This window comes from Mirounga angustirostris, unplaced genomic scaffold, assembly GCF_029215605.1.
Source record: "Mirounga angustirostris isolate CCGP_5_RB_7025 unplaced genomic scaffold, mMirAng1.0.hap1 SCAF_4, whole genome shotgun sequence".
Taxonomy (NCBI): domain Eukaryota; kingdom Metazoa; phylum Chordata; class Mammalia; order Carnivora; family Phocidae; genus Mirounga; species Mirounga angustirostris.
In genome coordinates, this window is record NW_026991712.1 from 113,692,671 (window position 1) to 113,712,096 (window position 19,426).

At 33.6% G+C, this 19,426-nt stretch overlaps 1 protein-coding gene across 1 annotated transcript in view; it reads right to left on the minus strand.

Annotated features, from left to right (window-relative positions):
- Window positions 1-1,079: 1,079 nt before the first annotated feature.
- BTBD8 (BTB domain containing 8) overlaps window positions 1,080-19,426 on the minus strand; it is a 107,593-nt gene continuing 89,246 nt past the window's right edge. The window contains exons 10-18 of the mRNA XM_064588821.1: window positions 18,900-19,082; window positions 18,076-18,213; window positions 17,071-17,200; window positions 14,367-14,428; window positions 9,896-10,604; window positions 9,554-9,638; window positions 9,016-9,155; window positions 5,022-7,349; window positions 1,080-3,735 (exon numbers count right to left, since the gene is read on the minus strand). Coding sequence (XP_064444891.1) covers window positions 3,266-3,735; window positions 5,022-7,349; window positions 9,016-9,155; window positions 9,554-9,638; window positions 9,896-10,604; window positions 14,367-14,428; window positions 17,071-17,200; window positions 18,076-18,213; window positions 18,900-19,082 — 4,245 coding nt within the window. The 3' untranslated portion in view covers window positions 1,080-3,265. The remainder of the gene's footprint in view (window positions 3,736-5,021; window positions 7,350-9,015; window positions 9,156-9,553; window positions 9,639-9,895; window positions 10,605-14,366; window positions 14,429-17,070; window positions 17,201-18,075; window positions 18,214-18,899; window positions 19,083-19,426) is intronic.

Here is a 19,426-nt window from a genome sequence, read left to right on the forward strand (position 1 = left end):
TTCAATCTTTTCCCACCATCTGATTATTCACCAAGTTCTATAATCTCAATCTATCTGATATCTCTTTTACCAGATTCTCCTCCATTTCCAATTTCTAAGGTTGACAAAACTATTTTTTAATTGCATCCTGAGACTTGGGTGCTTCTTCAAACCAGGCCATCTTCAATAGAGCTGACAGTTATCTTTCTGAAACACACTTGGTTTTGTTACCTACTTAAAAAAACAACTTTGATGACTACCCATTTTGATTGTAGTTGGTTATTTCCTCAAAACATGGAAAGCTTGTCTATTGAGAGTTAAAAATAAAGGAATGCACAGTGGAAGGAGACACAATTCTCACTAAATCCAGGATTTTGACTAAACACTATAGCATAGTTTTTAATAACTTTAAGAATCCAACTCCAGTCCGCTCTTTAGCTCTATCTCCTACCACTCTTCCTCCTAATCCTCAACACACATCCTGGTTACCATTCTTAATGCATTGTTGTGTCCAGTATGCCGTATCACCAAGAAAATTCTTCCTCATCCTTGAAAGCCAGCATCTGGTTACCTGGTTGTTCCAAGAGATGGTATAAAGGGGCTGTTTACATAATCTTTATCAGTCCTCCAAAGCAAGCCAAATCAAAATAAAAATAAGATTTTTTTTTGGTATGGACAATTGGACTGTTTGCAACTTCATATAAACTATGTATAAAAGCATCTTTTAAGGACACTTCTATTTTTATTGATCTATAACATACAATCGAAGTAAAAGCAAAGTACTTTCTATACAAGTACATCTTCAAGCTAAGCCCCCTGCTGGCCTACACTTCCAACTAGACTGCAGCCACTAAGCCCTTTATAGAAATTCTGAAGGTGTCACAGACTATTAGTTGCTCTAAGAAGCTTTCTCTAATCTCTTTCTGACAAGCTGTTTGTAGCTTCTCCTTCTGGGCTCACACAACTCTGACCATATACCACTGTTATCTTACCAAATAATAGTATAGTTGTGTTATTTCTCTTTTAGTTTCTTCCACTAGGGTAGCTAATCCAGGGTAAGGACTCTATTATCAGTTTCCTTATGTGTAAAATAAAGATGATAAGAAGACAAATCTCATATAATTATTGTGAGAATTGAATGTTAGTGCATATTTAAAGCACTTAGCACAAGTCTAGCATATAATAGGAGCTAAATAAATGTTAGCAATTATTTTTCCCTTTGTGTTTGTTAAATCATGAAGTACTAGCCCGAAGAGTCCCACAGCAAACAGACTGGTAGATGCACAAAAAGCATAAGAAAACACACATGTCCTGAAATTACCTAAGAGGTCACTACTTAAGCAAAATGCCTTCCCTATTACCTATTTGCAGATGTGACATGAAACTGAATGGCTTTTTAATGTATAGTAGTTTAAGAAGAAAGTTTTTAAGACCTTAGAACTAGGAGAGAAGTTTCATTTATAAAGTTTTGAATTTCTGAGCTATTTATTAAAAAGAACACATAAAACAATTTCACATTTGGAGAAAAGGAAATAACACAATGTCTTGGGAACTGGCACTGTTTCTGACTATCATACATTACTTCTTTATATTACAAACTACCTATAAATATACTTGCTCTCAGGCTTTATGAAAAAATCAAATGAGCATGTTGTGTGGTAGAAATAACATCAAATTAAAATTAAGGAATACTAGATTCTAGCCCACGAAATAGCTGTGGGACCTTGGGCAATCTTTTAATTCCTCTGGGCTTCAGAGTTATTTTTTGGAATTTGAAGGGATTAGACTAATCTCTAAATTCCCATCCGGCTTGAAAATACAATGTTCTTACAATACTATATTTTAACCTTTCTCTTACATGGTTTCTCCCTTCACTAGAAACTGAACACCCTTTTTGTGAGTGGGAAACAGGAATCAAGCCTTATTTATCTTTGTACCTCAGTGCGTAGAACCAATGCCTCGTTTCTTGACTGAATGAATGAGTGCACCCTACAGAGCTTCTAGTTTAAAAAGGCATAGCAAATTTATGGTATAACAGGTTAGTGGCTAATGTTAATATAATTATGTTATTATACAACAGTAACAAATGATTGTGCATTAATATGATTGTGGATATTCAATATACAGATTCATTCTATTGTTAATTTGTTGAAAACCATTATTTTAGAAAAGGAAATCTAAACCAAAAGGTTTCCTTACTTCTGACATATTTTAGAGAAATTATGTGTTAGTTACATAGTTTTTTTTTTCAGTTACATAGTTTTGAGAGAGGCTAATTCTACTAAATTTCATCATCCTAAGAGCAGTGTCCACTTATATCAAGCAGGTATCGAAGTGATCACTCTCCAGTACCATTTTGTAGAAAAGATTTTTATCTTTGCCTTGCTACCAAAATTACAGACTGAAAGACAATGTGATCAAGGAAATAAGGAACTAGAGTATATAGACACATGGAGAAAGTAAGCATACATGCGTGTGTGTGCACATACACACACACACAGTTTAACTCAGTAACTCAAATGCCTCATGTACCCATTTTTAAATTAATATTTAGTGCAGGCTTACTGCTGGAACAGTTTCAAAATATCTCTAATATGGAATGGAAAATGAAGAGTGATTACCTATAAAGTCTATATAGGTGAAACAAATGGACAGTTCTCCCACTTCTTTTGAACAAGGGCAGATGTCTGTCTCTGAATATACCCCAAAAAGAGAGTTCCAAGGGATTCCATTTCTCTGTTTCAGTATCAATGTGACTGAAATTTGAAGTGCATTTACTTCACAATTTCCTGGACCTGCACTGTTGGGAAAGTGAAGGCTTTTTCTAATATTCAGCTATCAGGCTCAATCTGAGTTTGAATGGTACTCACTGATTAACTACATAAATTGACACAAGCACAATATGTTTTTTATTGTCAAATTACTGTTACCATATGCAGGGCAAAAAGTAAAGGGACTCATCTACTTGTACATTAACATTTTAAATTCTTGAATTATAAACAAGTGAACAAATGATCAGTTAGGAAAGGAAAACTGAAGGGTTTCTTTATAAGTCTACTAATTTCTCTAATAATTAATAAAACATGCTCAAAAATTTTAGAAAAACACCTTTTTCTACATATGATATATTAATAAACAAATTATGTTTACCTCAATAAACTGTAAAGACTCCCTCAATATTAAGGACAGTCTATCTCTGGCTAATCCAATTATTATTTGGATATAATATAAGCATCAAAAAATAAAGTGGTGGCATAGTTCAAAATTTTCCAAAGTGTTAATACTCTTAATGCTGAGTTTCCAGTTCCAGAATTGTCCATTCCCCTTGGGGTGAACAATCTTCAGAGGAAAAACTAGCCATGGTGATGCTTGCTGAGGAATCATCAAGGGGAGAGGTTAGTTCACTCCATCTGTTCAAAGTGTCAACATGTGCTTTACCCTGAGGTTTTGAGCTGTCTCGTGCTAAAAGTAGTGTCTGATTGATTAGATACTGTGCTAAATTTAAGTCTTCAGGAACAGAATTCGTAATATTTAAGTTTGAATCCTGTTCAGAGAGCAGTTGCTTTAATAGTGTCCAATCTTGTTCTGCAAAGTGCTGATCATCTTCAAAATCCATGTCTGTAACATGTGTTTCTGATTCCATTTTCTGCTCAAATGCTTCTATTACATCCATCTCATATATTGGAGAGAGGGTTTTTGAAGGCCGATGGTCATACATGTAGGTTTGTGCCAGTGTGTCACAATCATCTATGTCTCCTGAAATAATTCATAATACTACACAATGTAAAAATTGCACATGTTGGTACCCCTCAGAGTTTTGTAGAACAATATTAAAACAATATAATAGTTATAGTCCAAAAAAACAGAATGGAAAAAATAACACTTATACAAAATTGACAAGATTATTGAGGCATTTCTTTTTCTATATTTAAAAAAAAAAACAAAACACCACCGAAGGATGTTTAGCAGCAAAATCAACATAGGCAACTAACAATAATTCTCCATACTTTAATTTGAAAACTTGTGATACAGAAAACAACAAAAATTATTTAAACATAAACATAGAATGTGCACATGTATCTAATTCACTACAATATAAAATTAAAGAGAAAAAAAGACATGGTTATTTGATGGTGACTTTAAGTTAAGTCAGTTCCAAAAGGGGAATAAATACATTTTATCTAAAGCCTTATTTGTATATTGCACATGCAAAAGAGGATGCAAGCAAGGACAAACAAAAAAATACAACTTTAAAGAGCTCCCTATTGTTGTGATTTTGCTGAACAAGGGCTATTGATCAGTGTCTTTCTTAGTTCTGATATACAATAGCTATGCAGTCAGCCACTATTGCATATTTTAAATGTGGGTCATTAGTTTAAATTACTATAATAAGGAAGACAAACACACAAAACAATTAGACAGGAAATCATCTATACATACGAAATAAGCCTGGGCTTTTTTCATATATTATTGTTGCTTCTAAATATAATCTCTTTTAGGAAATTTATCTTTTTACTTGAAAGTTTTAGAATTATAGTGATCCTCAAAGTCTTAATCTCTGTAAAATGCTTATAAATTGTAATAATTAATTTAGTTAAAATAGTTCAGTGCTTTTAGTTATATTACTATAGTTATTGCACAGCCCTCTTAGATATATACTAGCATAGTCCATAAAACATATCCAATGTATAATAAAATTTCTAATAGTCAAGAATTCTATGTTAAATTAGACATAAATAACTAAATAATAGCAAACTAAGTTTTTCTCTTTATTCTTTCATGTAAAATCTCTTAATAGATTAGCTCTAATAATAACCAAAATTTTACTAGATCTTAACTCTGCACTAGGATTTTAAGGGAACAATAAAGATTAACTAGCTAGTTTTCATATTATTAAGAAATTTAAGTTTTCATTTGAAATTTGTATCTGTTACTTAAGTAATTATTCTAACTAAAATAAAACATTTGGGGCTACCTACAACTTCTAAAATTCTATAAATTCATTTTCTTATGGATTTAGCATTTCTATTTCTGTACGTTACCTGCAGATAAAGCAATATTAGCTTTTTTGGTAGCTGTAGAATGGTTCTCTTTCACTTGACCTTCCTGAGGCAGAAGTTGACTCCGACAGGAGTCCAGAAATTTTGTGGAGCTGTTCTTTGGTATGTCAGAATTGGGTTCTCTTTGATGAAGCTCCAAATGACATGGTCTTTCTTGAGATTTTATATCATTATCTGAGAGTCTGCTATGTTGCTGAAAGTCATTACCTACATTGCTTCCCCTGTTTACTTGTTTATCTTCTGGAAGAAGCTGTCTGCCTCCTTTGGACAGGACATCTACTGTGAACTTTTTTCCTGTGGCTGAAGCACTCTGTTTATCTTTCCTTGATGAGTCAATGCTGCTGGGACCCAAGAGAGAGCTTTCGTTTTTATATACACTATTGCCTTTATCTTGTTTACATTCTAAAATACTACCTTCACGTCCTTGTGTGTACCTGGAATAGCATGTCTTTCTATGATGTTCATGAGAAATGCCATCAAAAACATCAGAAGGTGAAAGAGAATTCACAGAAGGCTGAAAGGCAGTATGAGCTTCCCCTTCATCAGATCCTAGTTCTTCACATTCATCTACTGAAAGTAAGACTGACCTTTTAAAATTTTTAGTTGCAGAAAACTCGTGATTTTCATTTTCTGTTGCATCTTCAAAAGCCAAATTAATTATTCCCTGAAACTGCTGAGGAGCTGAGTTAGATGTACAGAAATTTTCTCCAACATTTTCAGCTTCAGATCTTTCATCTTCTGTTTCATCTGCTGAGGAAGAAACTTGATCTACTTCTTGAGCAAAATGGACACTGCCTCGTAGAATATTTTCTCTTTCCCTAGGGTGGGCTACTGTAGATCGAGACCAAATTTCTGGCCGTTTCCTAGGAATCTCGTCATCACTTGTCGAATTAACTTGGAAAAGATCATTACTACTTTGCTTTTTCATTTTCACCTCAATTCTTAAGTTACTGTCATATATTTTTAATTCTTCAGGCGTACTGGTATCACTGCTACTTCTTCCAAGAAAATCATGGCACAACATAGTGCCACATTTTGAAATACCTCTGTCATTTGACCCATCATCATCCTGAGACCCTCCAGCATCATAGTCTTCAGATCTGGGCTTTATGTCATCAGAGGATGTGGTGGCACTGCCAGTGTCAGATTCAGGACTCTCTCTCTGATGCAGACCACTGGTACTCAAATTCCAGTGGCTCAAAAATGGAACCTCTGGAGTTTCATGGCTCTCTGGAGTTTCTGTTGTTTCCATATCTTTAGGAGAATTTTTTCCTGATATTTGTTCCAAAACACACTTGGAGGAAATATCTGAGTCTGCTGTAGCATGTTTGATTTCACTCATAGCAGAGTCATCAGACAAGTGACTAGGAATTTTCTGTTCTTCTACATGAACTTTAGATTTTCTGTCATCTTGGAGAGAATTTAAGGTACCATTTGTCCTTTCAGGAACACATGGTAAAACATCTTTGACACATTTAATGCTTAATCTTTTGTTTATATCTTGTTTCCCTCCTTGCTTCTCCCTATCTGATACTGAATGGATTTGCTCTGCATTTGCTGAGTCTAAATCACAAACAGGATTAGAGTTCAAGGAGTTTTCACTGGGATTTGAAATCATGGATTCTAGGACAGTGGTGTTATAAAATTTTGGATCTGCATTACCACTCCCATCAGAAAAGCAATGTATTTTAGCTGTGTTGTGATGATCTGATTCTTTGCTGGAAAATTCTGTTTCACTTTTATGTGAACAAATCTGTTTTGACTCCAGTTCATGCTTTATTGATTTATCCAGATTTGAAATAGTTTGGCATTCTAATACTAATTTCTCTTTCTCTTGATTGCTTAATGGCTTTTGTGGGTCAGGTTTGCATGATGACTGGAATGCTTCTCTACTGCTGATTTCTGATGTGAGATTAATTAGAGGTTCATGAGGCTTCTGTTCAGAAATATCATCCTTGTTATTATTATCACGCACATCATGAAATATATTTTCTTGGACAACACATGTTTCACTTTTTAAAGGTCTTTGAGAAGAAGGCTGAGTTTTCAATATAACCTGTCCAGGAAGCGTTTTCTGTTTTGAATCTTTATTACTCAAAGTTTCACTTTTCTTAGACTGATTTAAGTTTTTAGACATTGCCGCTATTTTTGCATTAACCTTAGGCAAAGGTGTGTGTCCTTGCTTGACAATTTTTTTCTTAGGTGTTTGTTTATCTGTAGTTGTATTGTGGTCCAATTTTGTCACATTTTCATCAGACTGCCTTGAAGAGACTGAAGATTTTACTGAATTTGGTGACCCTCCTTGAGACCCTAATAAAAGAAAATTAAAAAATATAATGCACTTTCTAATTTGTGAATGAAATGCAATATCTGTTTTTAAATTACATTAGAAGAAATAAAATAAACAATGAAATGAAATATCTATGAAATGGACAAAAGATTAGGTGTTAGTAACATGATAAAATAAAAAATTTTTTATTACAAATATAGGGGGACTATTCCAGCATCTTAGCAAAATTACTTAAATAGGATCTTTCTTCCTCAAGAGTCTTGATCCTTATGCCAGAATTGGATTTGCATAAATAAATGAGGGTGCAAAAATCCGATTTTCTTATATCAAAAGAGCAGGAAGGGTCTTCCCTTTGACGTTTTTTTGGGGAAAAAAGATTGTTCCACACAGCTGAAAGAAGAATCAAGCTAAATATAAAATAGAAATGTTGAAGTTACTGTTTTGGTTTTTTTTTCTGTCAAACATGAACAAAACTAATTTACTTCTCATAACAAGATCATTATTATTGTAGATCATTTGGGTTAACTACTTAGATGTGCAGTGGAAACTAAAACTGGTAATTGGAGGGCAAGGATTAAGTTTGAGAATCTATTTGTTTACACTGGTTGAGTCCTAGAGATGATAATTAAAACTATCAAACAGAATTGCCAAATCTTTTTAAATGTTTAATTTTTAGTTATTACTAGAACATGAATAATTTTTCTCTGGCTTATTTTAAAATTTACTTTCAGTATTAATTCATTATCAAACTCAAAATTGTTTTTAGGTTTTTACATACTGCTCTTAACCTACATGAATGCTTAATGCATAAAGCAAATTAATTTTAAAATCAGTTATTAAGTCAGCTAAGTATGCAACCTGATCAGTATGCTTTTCTTTCTTAGAACATGGCAAAACAACAGGCACAGCACAGAGGGAAAATTCTTCTTCCTATATATCACAGTTCTCATGACTGTGCCATTACTTTTTTTTTTATGTTATGTTAATCACCATACATTACAACATTAGTTTTTGATGTAGTGTTCCATGATTCATTGTTTGCGTACAACACCCAGTGCTCCATTCAGTACGTGCCCTCTTTAATACCCATCACCAGGCTAACCCATCCCCCTACCCCCTCCCCTCTAGAACCCTCAGTTTGTTTCTTACTTTTTTAAAGGGCTCTAATATTAGTGCTGGTTTTGCACATGGAATTCCTATAGTTATCAATGAAACTGAAGAAATCTGGGCACAATATATAGAAGGACCAAAAATACAGATAAATTAGTGACTCCCTTAATTACTTCTCATAAAAGACAATAAAAACCAAACCCACATCCTGAAATACCAAAATACTTATCTAGGGGTACCTGGGTTTCACTCTTGGTTTTGGCTTAGGCTCAGGTCATGATCTCAGGGTCCTGAGATCCATCCGCCCGCCTCCTCCCCAGCTCTGCCCTCCAGAGCCTACTTGGGACTCTTCCTCTGACCCTCCCCTTGCGTGCAGGCCCACGCTCTCTCAAATAAATAAATCTTTAAAAAAAAAATACTTATCTAAAAGTAAAAGTGTAAAATCTCTATAGTATTACACAAATGTACAATGAGTGAAACCATGTTATATTCTTATTTGTTGCTAAAGTTCCAAATCAGAGTTTTGCTTATTCAATTTAAACACAGAAGTAATACCCAGGATTATATCAGCTTTACCTTGAGTTTTAGCAAGATTAGACGAGGCATTTTTTGTCCTCTGTTGAGCTGTAGCACACCCACTGCCATTTCCTTTTTTCTTTAAAACTGCCTGTGGTACTGGATCACTATATCCTTTGCTAGTGACCTTCTTTAGCACACTAAGAAAAATGATTGGCATTCAGTACTGCACTCAGATAGCAACACATGAACTTTTAAAAAACTCATATATGAAATGTATTTTTTCTCAAAGAAATTAAAAAGTATCTTTTTTTCAAAAAATAGAAAAACCTTATGTTCACAGGACTTTACATTTATAAACCTGCAGGTCAAGTATGACAAAGCAATACATAATCAATGCCACAAGTGTAATCTATCACTTTGTATCAATAATCATTTTTCATATACTATTTTCTTTTAATAAAGTTTTAAAATATTGTGTAAATATATTCTCTAACAAAGAAGAAAAGATATTTTTTAAATATTTAGCTAGAAGTTAGCATATAATTAACTTTCAGAGAAAGCTAATATATAGGTAAAATAACTAATGAAGATTTACCTGCTACTTATATTAGTTTCTTCTTGAATGCCTTTTTTATTTGAAGTTCCATTGGTAACTTTTGAAACAGGTCGAGATTTTACTGCTGTAAATTAAGAAAAAGTCAGTCATGAAACAGAACACTGAATATGTAAAAGTCGTGCATAAATTCACTGGCCAGACACTATATCCAAAGATAAACGTTAATGTGGGAAGAAGTATGTTTTCTCTCAGTTTGCATGAACACATGTAAATAAATGCCTTCTGGCATCTGAAACTAAATAAACATCCAAACACAGAATCATTTTTTTCTGGGAACTTTAACTGTCAGGAGCTATTCAAAGTGAGGGTACTAAAACCCACCTACAGTAGAAGTTTTGGTACTTTCCACACTGTTTTTCACTGTCTGTCCTGGAGATTCACAAAAGGACAGTTTATCACCAGAAGGCTTCTCTTCTCCTACTGATCCATTTTCTTTTGGTTCATTCAGGCATTCAGTGGAAATCAGTAATTCCATACTTGAACTGGTCGATCTGCTGGAAGGCCCTGCGATGCTGAGGCATGGAGAATCTTTTCCTGTCACTCTCTTCAAAGGCTTTGCTTTGGCTTGCACATTTAAGTTCCCAGTGAGTACCTTGGGTCTGGCACCTGTAATGTGCCCTTCCTGATTTCTCACTCCTTTCTCATTTAATGAATTTTTCTGTCCATTTGCTGCTGCTGCTGCTGATCTTTCCACAGCTTGTCTAGGCGACGTGTTTGTTGACTTAGCATTATCATTGTTTTCTGTTTGGGACTTTATTATAGCTTTGGGCTTTCCAGAAACATTCTTCCCCCCAGTTTTAAGTTCTTTTGTAACCTTAGATGCTGTTTTTGTACCACCCTTTTCCTTTAAATCATCATGTTTCAAAGTTTTATTTACAGTGTTTCTATTAGTACTTGAATGTCCAGATGCTCCTAATCCATCAGATTTCATCTTTTGCTTAGTAGAGGGATAATTCCAACAATCCTTCTTGATATTTCCTCTCCAAGATTTGTTTTTTATAACACCAGAGTCAGAAACTTGTCTCCTTTGCTACAAAGAAGAAAAAAATTCTTTAGAACTTGACTGAAGTCTTTGACTTACAGTACTTTGTTTCAATAAGCCAGCTTTTCAAAGAGGAAAAAGTAAAGATCACATTATGATATAGGGCCACTCAAAATTTGAATTATCTTTGACCATTTGAATGTATCTTTAGTCACATTCCCTTAATTGAATCTGAAATATAGCATAAAAAATTAAAAGGCAATTCTTTTTTAAAAAGGCATACTATTTAGCTTTGTGAAGTTATGGTAGAGATTAACACCTAAAGGTGTCAGGATGCCATGGGTCAATGATAACAATGCCCAATATTTTTTGAGGGCCCACTCCCAGGTTCTGTGCTAAAACACTTTTCATACGTTATCTCACTTAATACTCACAACACTCCTATGAGAGAGCTCCTGTTGCTATCTCTATTTCGTAAACAAGAAACGGGATTAAAGCCGGTAAGTAATTTACCAAGGTCACATGCTTGTAAGGATGGAAGTAGGACGTGAGCTCATGATTTACTGCTTTAAGCAGGCAGTATAATGCCGGCTTATATATGGTATAATTTGAGGGACATTATAAAGATTTTCATTAAAAACTGTCTCTTCAATCCTATCCAAATGCCAGAAATTTTATCACTAAAGGTTTAATCCTTGGAGCTGGGGGCTGCAAGCCCCTGGGAAACGAGACAGTACATCTGAAAAGTTTGGCTTTTGGAAAAAACAAAATAGTGATACAGCTCTGGCTATATGGAGAAAGTGGAGGAAAAGGGGTCCTAAAAATAGGTGAAGTAGGTAAAAAGAGGAAAAGAGGACACTTAAGACACTGAAGACAATGCGCCTATATCATTTTGGTTAGACCCAACCTTGCTATGGAAGGAGATAACAACCTTTTAAAAAGTGGTAGGAAGTGCAGAATAAAGCTTTAAGGTTACATTGCCACTCTTTATGAAATACGTACCCCCCTTTGAAAAGCTGTATGAAACTGCAGAGTTCTGAGGAAAAGCCTGTGCTGTCTTCATCTTTTTATCCCTTAGAACTGTGCCTGTAACATACTGGGTACTCAAAAAATGTGATGCATGGTGTCAAACCTGAGCATATATTGATATACAGTTCAAGGGCTAATATTTCTGAATATAGAAAACTTCCATTTACATTAAAAATTTGTCTAAGATAAAGATAACATATATGGGGGGTGTGAATACACACAGTAATAAATAACCTGGCTAAGTTTAAGGAAAAGCTAGGTGTAGTGCTAATAAAGGTAATCATTAGGTTCTTATCTCTTATCTTTAATTGACTTAGGATATTTAAGAAGTCATTAACATCTCTGGGCCTCATATTCTATATTTCTAGAGGGTGGAGACTGGTCCTACTCAGTGCAGTGTTCCAGGATTCTATGTAATATTTATAAAGTTCAAATAGGTTTGGTCCTCATTTTTTGTTTTCTTGATCAACTCTTAGCTCAAAAAATAACCTTTCTCTATTTTTAATACCTAAAATCAGGTAGGCTTCTGATTTTAGACTTCTTCTCACCCTTAAAATTGATCTACTTAATTTACTGTATCCTTGAATCTATTTTAAATTTAGCATCATGCTATGGGTGAGATCTATGCAGTATATAGGGTAACCATACTCCTTTAGAAACTTTATATTAACATAGTATAGCATGATGAGGATTCAATGTATACACATATCTAGGCATTCTCTAACTTATATCTGCAAAGTTTATATATATTTCTTACATACAAATGGCCAGGTGGGAAGATGCATGCTACTGACAAATATGAGACCACATGCTATTGAGAAAAATGAGAAAAAGAGGGCAACTCTCAAGAGAATTCCCCTTAGACACCCTTTTGGTTCCAGTACTATTCCTTTTTTTGTTTGTTTGTTTAACTTTTTATTGTAGTAAAATTTACACATAATCAAAAGAAGATAGAATAGTATAATGAACCCCCATGTACCTATTATCCAGCTTTAACAGTGATCAGCTCCTGGCCAGTTTTGTTTCATATATAACTACCATTTTATTTTGAAACAAGTCCCAGACATCATTACCTTAAGTATTCTGGTACCAGCACTCTTCTTAAATCTGTCTTACCTCATTAACCTTCTCCCACTTTCAGATCTCATCTTTTCTTGTAAAACACATTTATTCATTCCGTTCTTACTGAGCACTTACTACATACCAAATAATTGCACATTAATTATTTCACTTAATTTTCACAATAATTCTGCTAGGTTTTATTAGTCCATTGTACAGACAAGCAAGCTCACCTATGGCCGAGATAACAAATGTGAAGTCAAGGCCACACTGTCCTGGCAACTGTGCCAGGTGGCAGCGTTGCATCCCTTGCGCTTGGCTGGAGAGCCTTCTTCCTCCACCCAGCCTTCCCTCCCACACTCCCACACACACTTTCCCGCCCCTATGTAGGGGTAGGCAAAAACACCTTAGGCAGATAAAAAATGACGCTGAGAGGCCCCAGGAAACCTGTACCCTGCACTCAGCCTTTTGACCTCATGGAGGCCACACATTTTCCATTTCACTCCCTCACAAAACCAATAAAATTCTAGGTAAGGATTAAAAAAAAAAAAAAAAAGTGAAGTCAAGGTTTTAATTCTTATTATACGATGTCCAGCACCCATTTCAGTATACTGCCCTTCTGAGGGAAACATATTACCCGGTTTTCTTCCCACTGTGGTTAACAGCATAAACCTTCAGGCAACCTGAATGCCAGGAAGGTAAGGAAGAGCAATGAGAGTCTGTTCTCTTTCACTGTAAGGCAAGGAAAGAAGAAAAGCCTGGTTGATAACAGTGAGTAGAACAGCAGAAAGAAAGGCAGATCGAGTAATTCTTGGGGGCCCTAAAAAAACACTGGGGATAACAGGGAACATAGAGAAAAATATCTTAAGTTACCACTTCTTAGAGTATGTTCTGTGGAACTGTACAGTATAACTAAGAATGGTCAAGGGGGAGTCTAGCAGCGTTCCATGCTTAGGGGAAGAAAAATGTTTCACATTATAATAAATACACCAACTCATTTGTGTGTGGGAAGGGATAAAAAAAAAAAAGACAAAATTTACCATCTTAACCATTTTTAAGTGGGAAGTCCAGTAATGTTAACTATATAGACCTTGGGTAACAAATCTCTAGAACTTTCTCATCTTGTAAAACTGAAATTCTATACCCACTGATAAATTGCCCTTTTCCTATACCTCCAGCCCCTGGCAACTGCTATTCTCCTTCTTGTTTTTCTGAGAGTTTGACTACTTTAGATACCTCATATAAATACAGCAAGTAACTTTTAAAGTAAAACACAACTAACTATACTCTTGGTACTGATTGCCTTTTTCACACCAAAAATGTACTGTGTGGATTAAAATCTTAGTATAGAGAAAACTGGGCCAACTAAAATCTTCTTTAAGAAGTAGGTTAATTAGAATATTAGACATTGAATTAGGTCTAGAATTTTAGACAACTTCTCATCTGTTGGAATAGCTCCAGTATGTTAGTTGCCAAAAAGGTTTTCAAGGAAATAAAAAAGGTAGAATATCTCACTTCCTATGCCAGCTGGATATTAAAAATCCACATAATTTAAAAATTTACAGAATATTTGCTTGATTAAAGACTCAAAATTATTTTCATTAAGAAACAGCTTTACTTAATGAAAGAATACATTTAAACAATCACTGAAATATAAAATAATGACATTTAAATTATTTAGCTTCTTTTTTCATTTGGACCTGTAAAATTTTTAAAGTTTACCTGAGAACTACTGAATACAGGCTTTTTGCCAAGTCTTCGATCATCACCTTTGTCAAATGCAGCTGTAGAAAGAAACAATTTATTTTTATAGGAACCACTAACATTTCCATAAAAGTAGAGGGAAAACCGTATGAAAAAGGTCATGTTTTAATGGAAGTAACTTAAAAAAGGCTAAAAGCAATCTAGTACACACAAATAATTCCATATTATATTTTAGAACTTCTTTTTTAAAGAACCCCATTTTCAATCTTATTTTCTGGTCTCTATGGATTTTATAATAGGGGCGCCTGGGTGGCTCAGTTGGTTAAGCGACTGCCTTCGGCTCAAGTCATGATCCTGGAGTCCTGGGATGGAGTTCCGCATCGGGCTCCCTGCTCGGCAGGGAGTCTGCTTCTCCCTCTCCCACTCCCCGTTTGTGTTCCCTCTCTCACTGTGTCTTTCTCTGTCAAATAAATAAATAAAATCTTTAAAAAAATAAATAAATAAAAAAAATAAAATTAATAATAAATGTAAAATCTCATGAGAGGATTCATACATTTAGAAAAAACAAAAATTTTCTCAAGCTGTAAAGTTTTAGAGATAACTGGTTTCATTTAGTTTTCCAAAATTTAAAAAATTATGGATTGTGGCAAATGTAATATTTTATAAACCATTAAATATGAGAAAGTGTCTATCCTAAAAAATGTAAAAATACTCTGTTGAAATTAACTACAAATATTTCCTGGTTTTGCAGAGATATCATGAGGAAGAAGGAAAGAGAAGAGAAAAAAATAAGGTCCTGTTGAAAATAAAACAAGAAACAATCTTCAAACCTATATCATTCTTTTTAGAATTAATAAAAATTCACTTTCTAGATTAGGTTTAAATGGGAATTATTGGGGAACTCATGTTTTTATATTCTTCAAATAAGAATTTGAATGACGTCAGGAAAATATATAGAGATAATGGGATGAGAGCTATAAATATAGTTCAGCTAATGTATTTATTTCTTTTGAAGGTTATATTTCAAACTATTTAAAACATAGTTTGAAGAAATATCATCTCCAAAATCATTTGTTATTTATTAAAACAGCTGGTGAAAAATATATTAAATTATATGTAACATTCCCATTGCATCTTCTACTACTTGTGTTCTATAGGATCTGTGCTATAAGACAAAGTAGGATCCTAGAAATGGTATTATAAGGACTGATTTATAGTAAGCAAATGACTTTGCACTATCCTATACAAAAAAAAAAAAAATTAATATAAGATTTCTCCCAAAGGTCAGTAACTCAATTAGAATATAAGAAATGCTATAACAAAGACAATCTAGAATCATTCCTTTATCTGGGGTTTCCCAATGCAGTAACTATCTGTAAGTCAGGACTCATTATAATTCAACATACTGAAGATTAAAAAAAATATTATTACACTGATAGGATAGATTGAAAAGTTCTTTTTGACAATTAGTACAATTACCAATAATATTTTATTTTACATATGTATACATATATATTTGTATGTATTTTTAATTAGCACTTTATAGAATTAAGATAAAGAACATTGTTTAAGGCACAACTTAACTATGAAATCCTCTAAAATGAAGAAAAACAAAGTTTACTACCAATCAGAAGAGAGCTGAATGACACCTCATGCAATGCCGATCTTATTTCTTCACACTGAATAGATTTTTGTAGTAAAAACTATCATCTAAAAATCAGTATAGAAATAGTCATAAGGAAAAAAATCTCAAATTCCTGAAGACCTTGCGATTTTCATTGTTTCATGATTTTGTTCTTTCATTAGTTTGTTGGAATTTCTGTGAAAAGTGCTCTTCAGTTCATATCTAGCTACACTATCATGTTATGCTCATAATGCAAGACAGAGCAAATCATATTCTGACTATCCCATTAAAGAATTTAACATATCTATGTACTATCAAGAATATATCACATATGGGCTTTCATGTTTTATAGTACAAAAACGTTCGCTTCCTAAAATACAGTCTCTTAAAATGTTTTTAAAAGTATACTTGGTGAATCTGCAAATATTTTTTCTAAGGCACCTGCTTTAACCCAAAAATAGTCATGAAGCCATTTTTAGTTCCACACCCTCAAAATTTGTATCTTAATATTTTTGAAACAAACATACATTCTGAGCATCATACATCTTTTGTTTAATGCTAACGTTTCAAATGGTACCTATTAAATGTCAGAGACTACTGTGAGGCTCCTGAGGGACTCTCCGCAATAGCACACACCGTATCACTGAACCAATCAATTGTGAAATAAAGCCATCTAGTTTAGACAAAACCACAAGAAATGATATATTATGCAAAAGATGGAAAAGCTTTACGGCAAAATATATTTAAAAAGGAAGAGAAAGTATGTTTGGTAATATGTTCTACATGGATTACATTTTCCTATACTTCTAATCTCTTTATAAGAACGCTTTTAAGCAAATTTAGCTGGAACATTGCTGCTAATATAGAGTAGGATTAAAAACTGATAAATATATATATAAAGGAAATGAATCATTTTCCAAGAACAGCAAAGCATGATTTATTAAAACTGCCTAAACATACTATCATGAGTTTCAATTAGCAAGCTATTATTGAACAGAAGCAAACGATATTAATCCTACCACTTATTAGCATCCCCTCAAAATATCTCTTGTCACAGAGATCGTAAAATAAGAATAAAAAATCTCAAGGCTAACATACCTGCTTGGATTTTCTGTTGATCATCTGTGCTCATCAGCTTCCAGCTTTCTGTGTGACGAACAGCATAGAAAGACTGAACCAGGAAGATCCACAGCTTATCACGCAGAGCCTGGATCTTGCACGTAAAACCCTGTGTTCAAGCAACAAATCAGCAGCTGGTGAGAGCCACATTGTCATAGCAACCAGTCATTATTCCTTTCCGAATCTACTTACTCCTAAGCTAGATCAATGATGTCATCACTTAGATTTTTTAAATCGTCGGGTACATGTTATTTATGAAGGCTTACTCTTCAAAAACAGAATTTTATAGTGAACATGAAGCTAAACCTTATCCTTTTAACCAAACATTATTTTAAATCACCAGTGGCCTTTACATGAATACCTTCTACAGCCTTTTCAAATCAACTATGACATTACAAGGTCAAATACTCTATGTAACAGTAATAAATAGGATGAAATTTTTTATCTTTCTTGTTGAACAAATACAAAATGCCAATAATTTGCAATAAGCTTACTAACATTAAGTGCATTTAAAAATAATATCTTAATTTTGCTTTTTCCTAGTCAATCCAATTTTAAATATGATTTTTTTTCTGAAGACAAAAAGGAATTAAGAATATATTATAAAAATAAAAATAGATTATTAAAAATTCTAAAAAATTTAAAATGTTCTGTAAGTTTTATATGTAGGACATTTAATACAGTGACAGGGGAGAAATACTAGAGTTACACTGAACCAATTAATATTGTTAAGTTCCAAACTATGTTTAGAATTAGTGAGTCAAACTGCCAAATTCTGAACTTTTGCAGTATGTCTGTTTAGAGGTAAATGAAATTAAAAAATTTTACGAAAAATTCCAAACAAACACAAGGGTAGAGACTATAACCAACCCCCCATCACCTAGTTTCAATGAACCATGCAACATTTAAAATGGGCATATATTTTAAAATCTTAAAACAATTCAAATATTATATCATTTAAATAAATTTCATCACTTTCAATACCATTTCCTTTGTACTGTCAGAGTTCAGTAATGTGTCCAGAGCCATAAGAAGAGAGCAACTATTCTCAGTGGTAATGTTTTCTTCAATTGCTTTTAAAATTTTGTCCAATAGATCAGCTGTGCTGCTCATTGCTTGTGACTACAAAACAGAGACATTTATATTTAATAGGAATGCATGTAAAATGTGTAAGAAATGTGAAAGTCTGGCTTAACAACAGACCATTTATCATAACTGGCCATATGAAGTCAACCAGAAATCTTATCCTCTGTTAATAATATAATAATTATTATAATTACATAGTTACAGTAATAACCATTATTATAAAAATCCCTTTCCTTTAAAAAAATATCTGCACACAACACACACACACACACACACACTGTTCCTACGAGGCAAAATAGTCCTAAAAATGGAACTAGAAATAAATAATCAAAGTTCTTTATTCAATAACTAAATTTACAACAAGTGGATCCCCAATAAGACCGAGAATTTTGCATAGACCATAACTGTATTACTGACAGAACAGTATCTTTATGACTGGTTTCTAAAATATGGCTTATGCTGATTGAGAGCTACTGTTGGCCAGAGTTACATTATGCCTTGCCAGTGCATTCATACCTGCCCCCTCCTGCCTTCATTATCTTGTGAGCCAAAAATCCTGTCCATCACTGCTCTAAATCCTATGCAAGCGTGCCATCTGCTATGGAATTTATTTAAGTCACACTAATTTAATCAAAGGCAACCTGCGTTTGAAAACTCTTACATAATGGTAACCAGAATACAAAGATGGGGCTAAATATAGGATATAATTTTAGACATAGTACCTGTAAGAGAAGAGCAAAATTTTCACTTTGAATGATCTTGGAGAAGTTTTCTATAATAAATGCAATACATTCTTCTTGCAGCTGAGATGCCATAGTCAGTGCTACTTCTGTCCACTTCACTCTGGGTAAGCTGATGATTAGCCTGTCACTTTCCATCAGAAGAAAAGCAGCATTCTTATCATTCTTATAATTTCAAAAAAATTGGAAAAAAAAGTTAATTACTATTCATATATAACTTTCTAAGCAAATAAAATACTTTTGTTTTCTTATGTTTCCTGCAAAAAAACCCCCCAAATTCCAGGTAGCTAATGTCTTTGTCCTTACTTATAATTATTTGTTCATTCAAAAGGGCAAAATTTGAGCTGGGAACAAACCACCTCTAAAAAACCTGAGAACAGAAGTATAATATAACTACAAAGAAAAACTTGACCTCTCTGAGATTTTCACTACTGAATTAGTTTTTGTGCTTATAGATATCATTCATAACTATATGGCTACACTGACATAACCTTAATTCTTTTCTGACT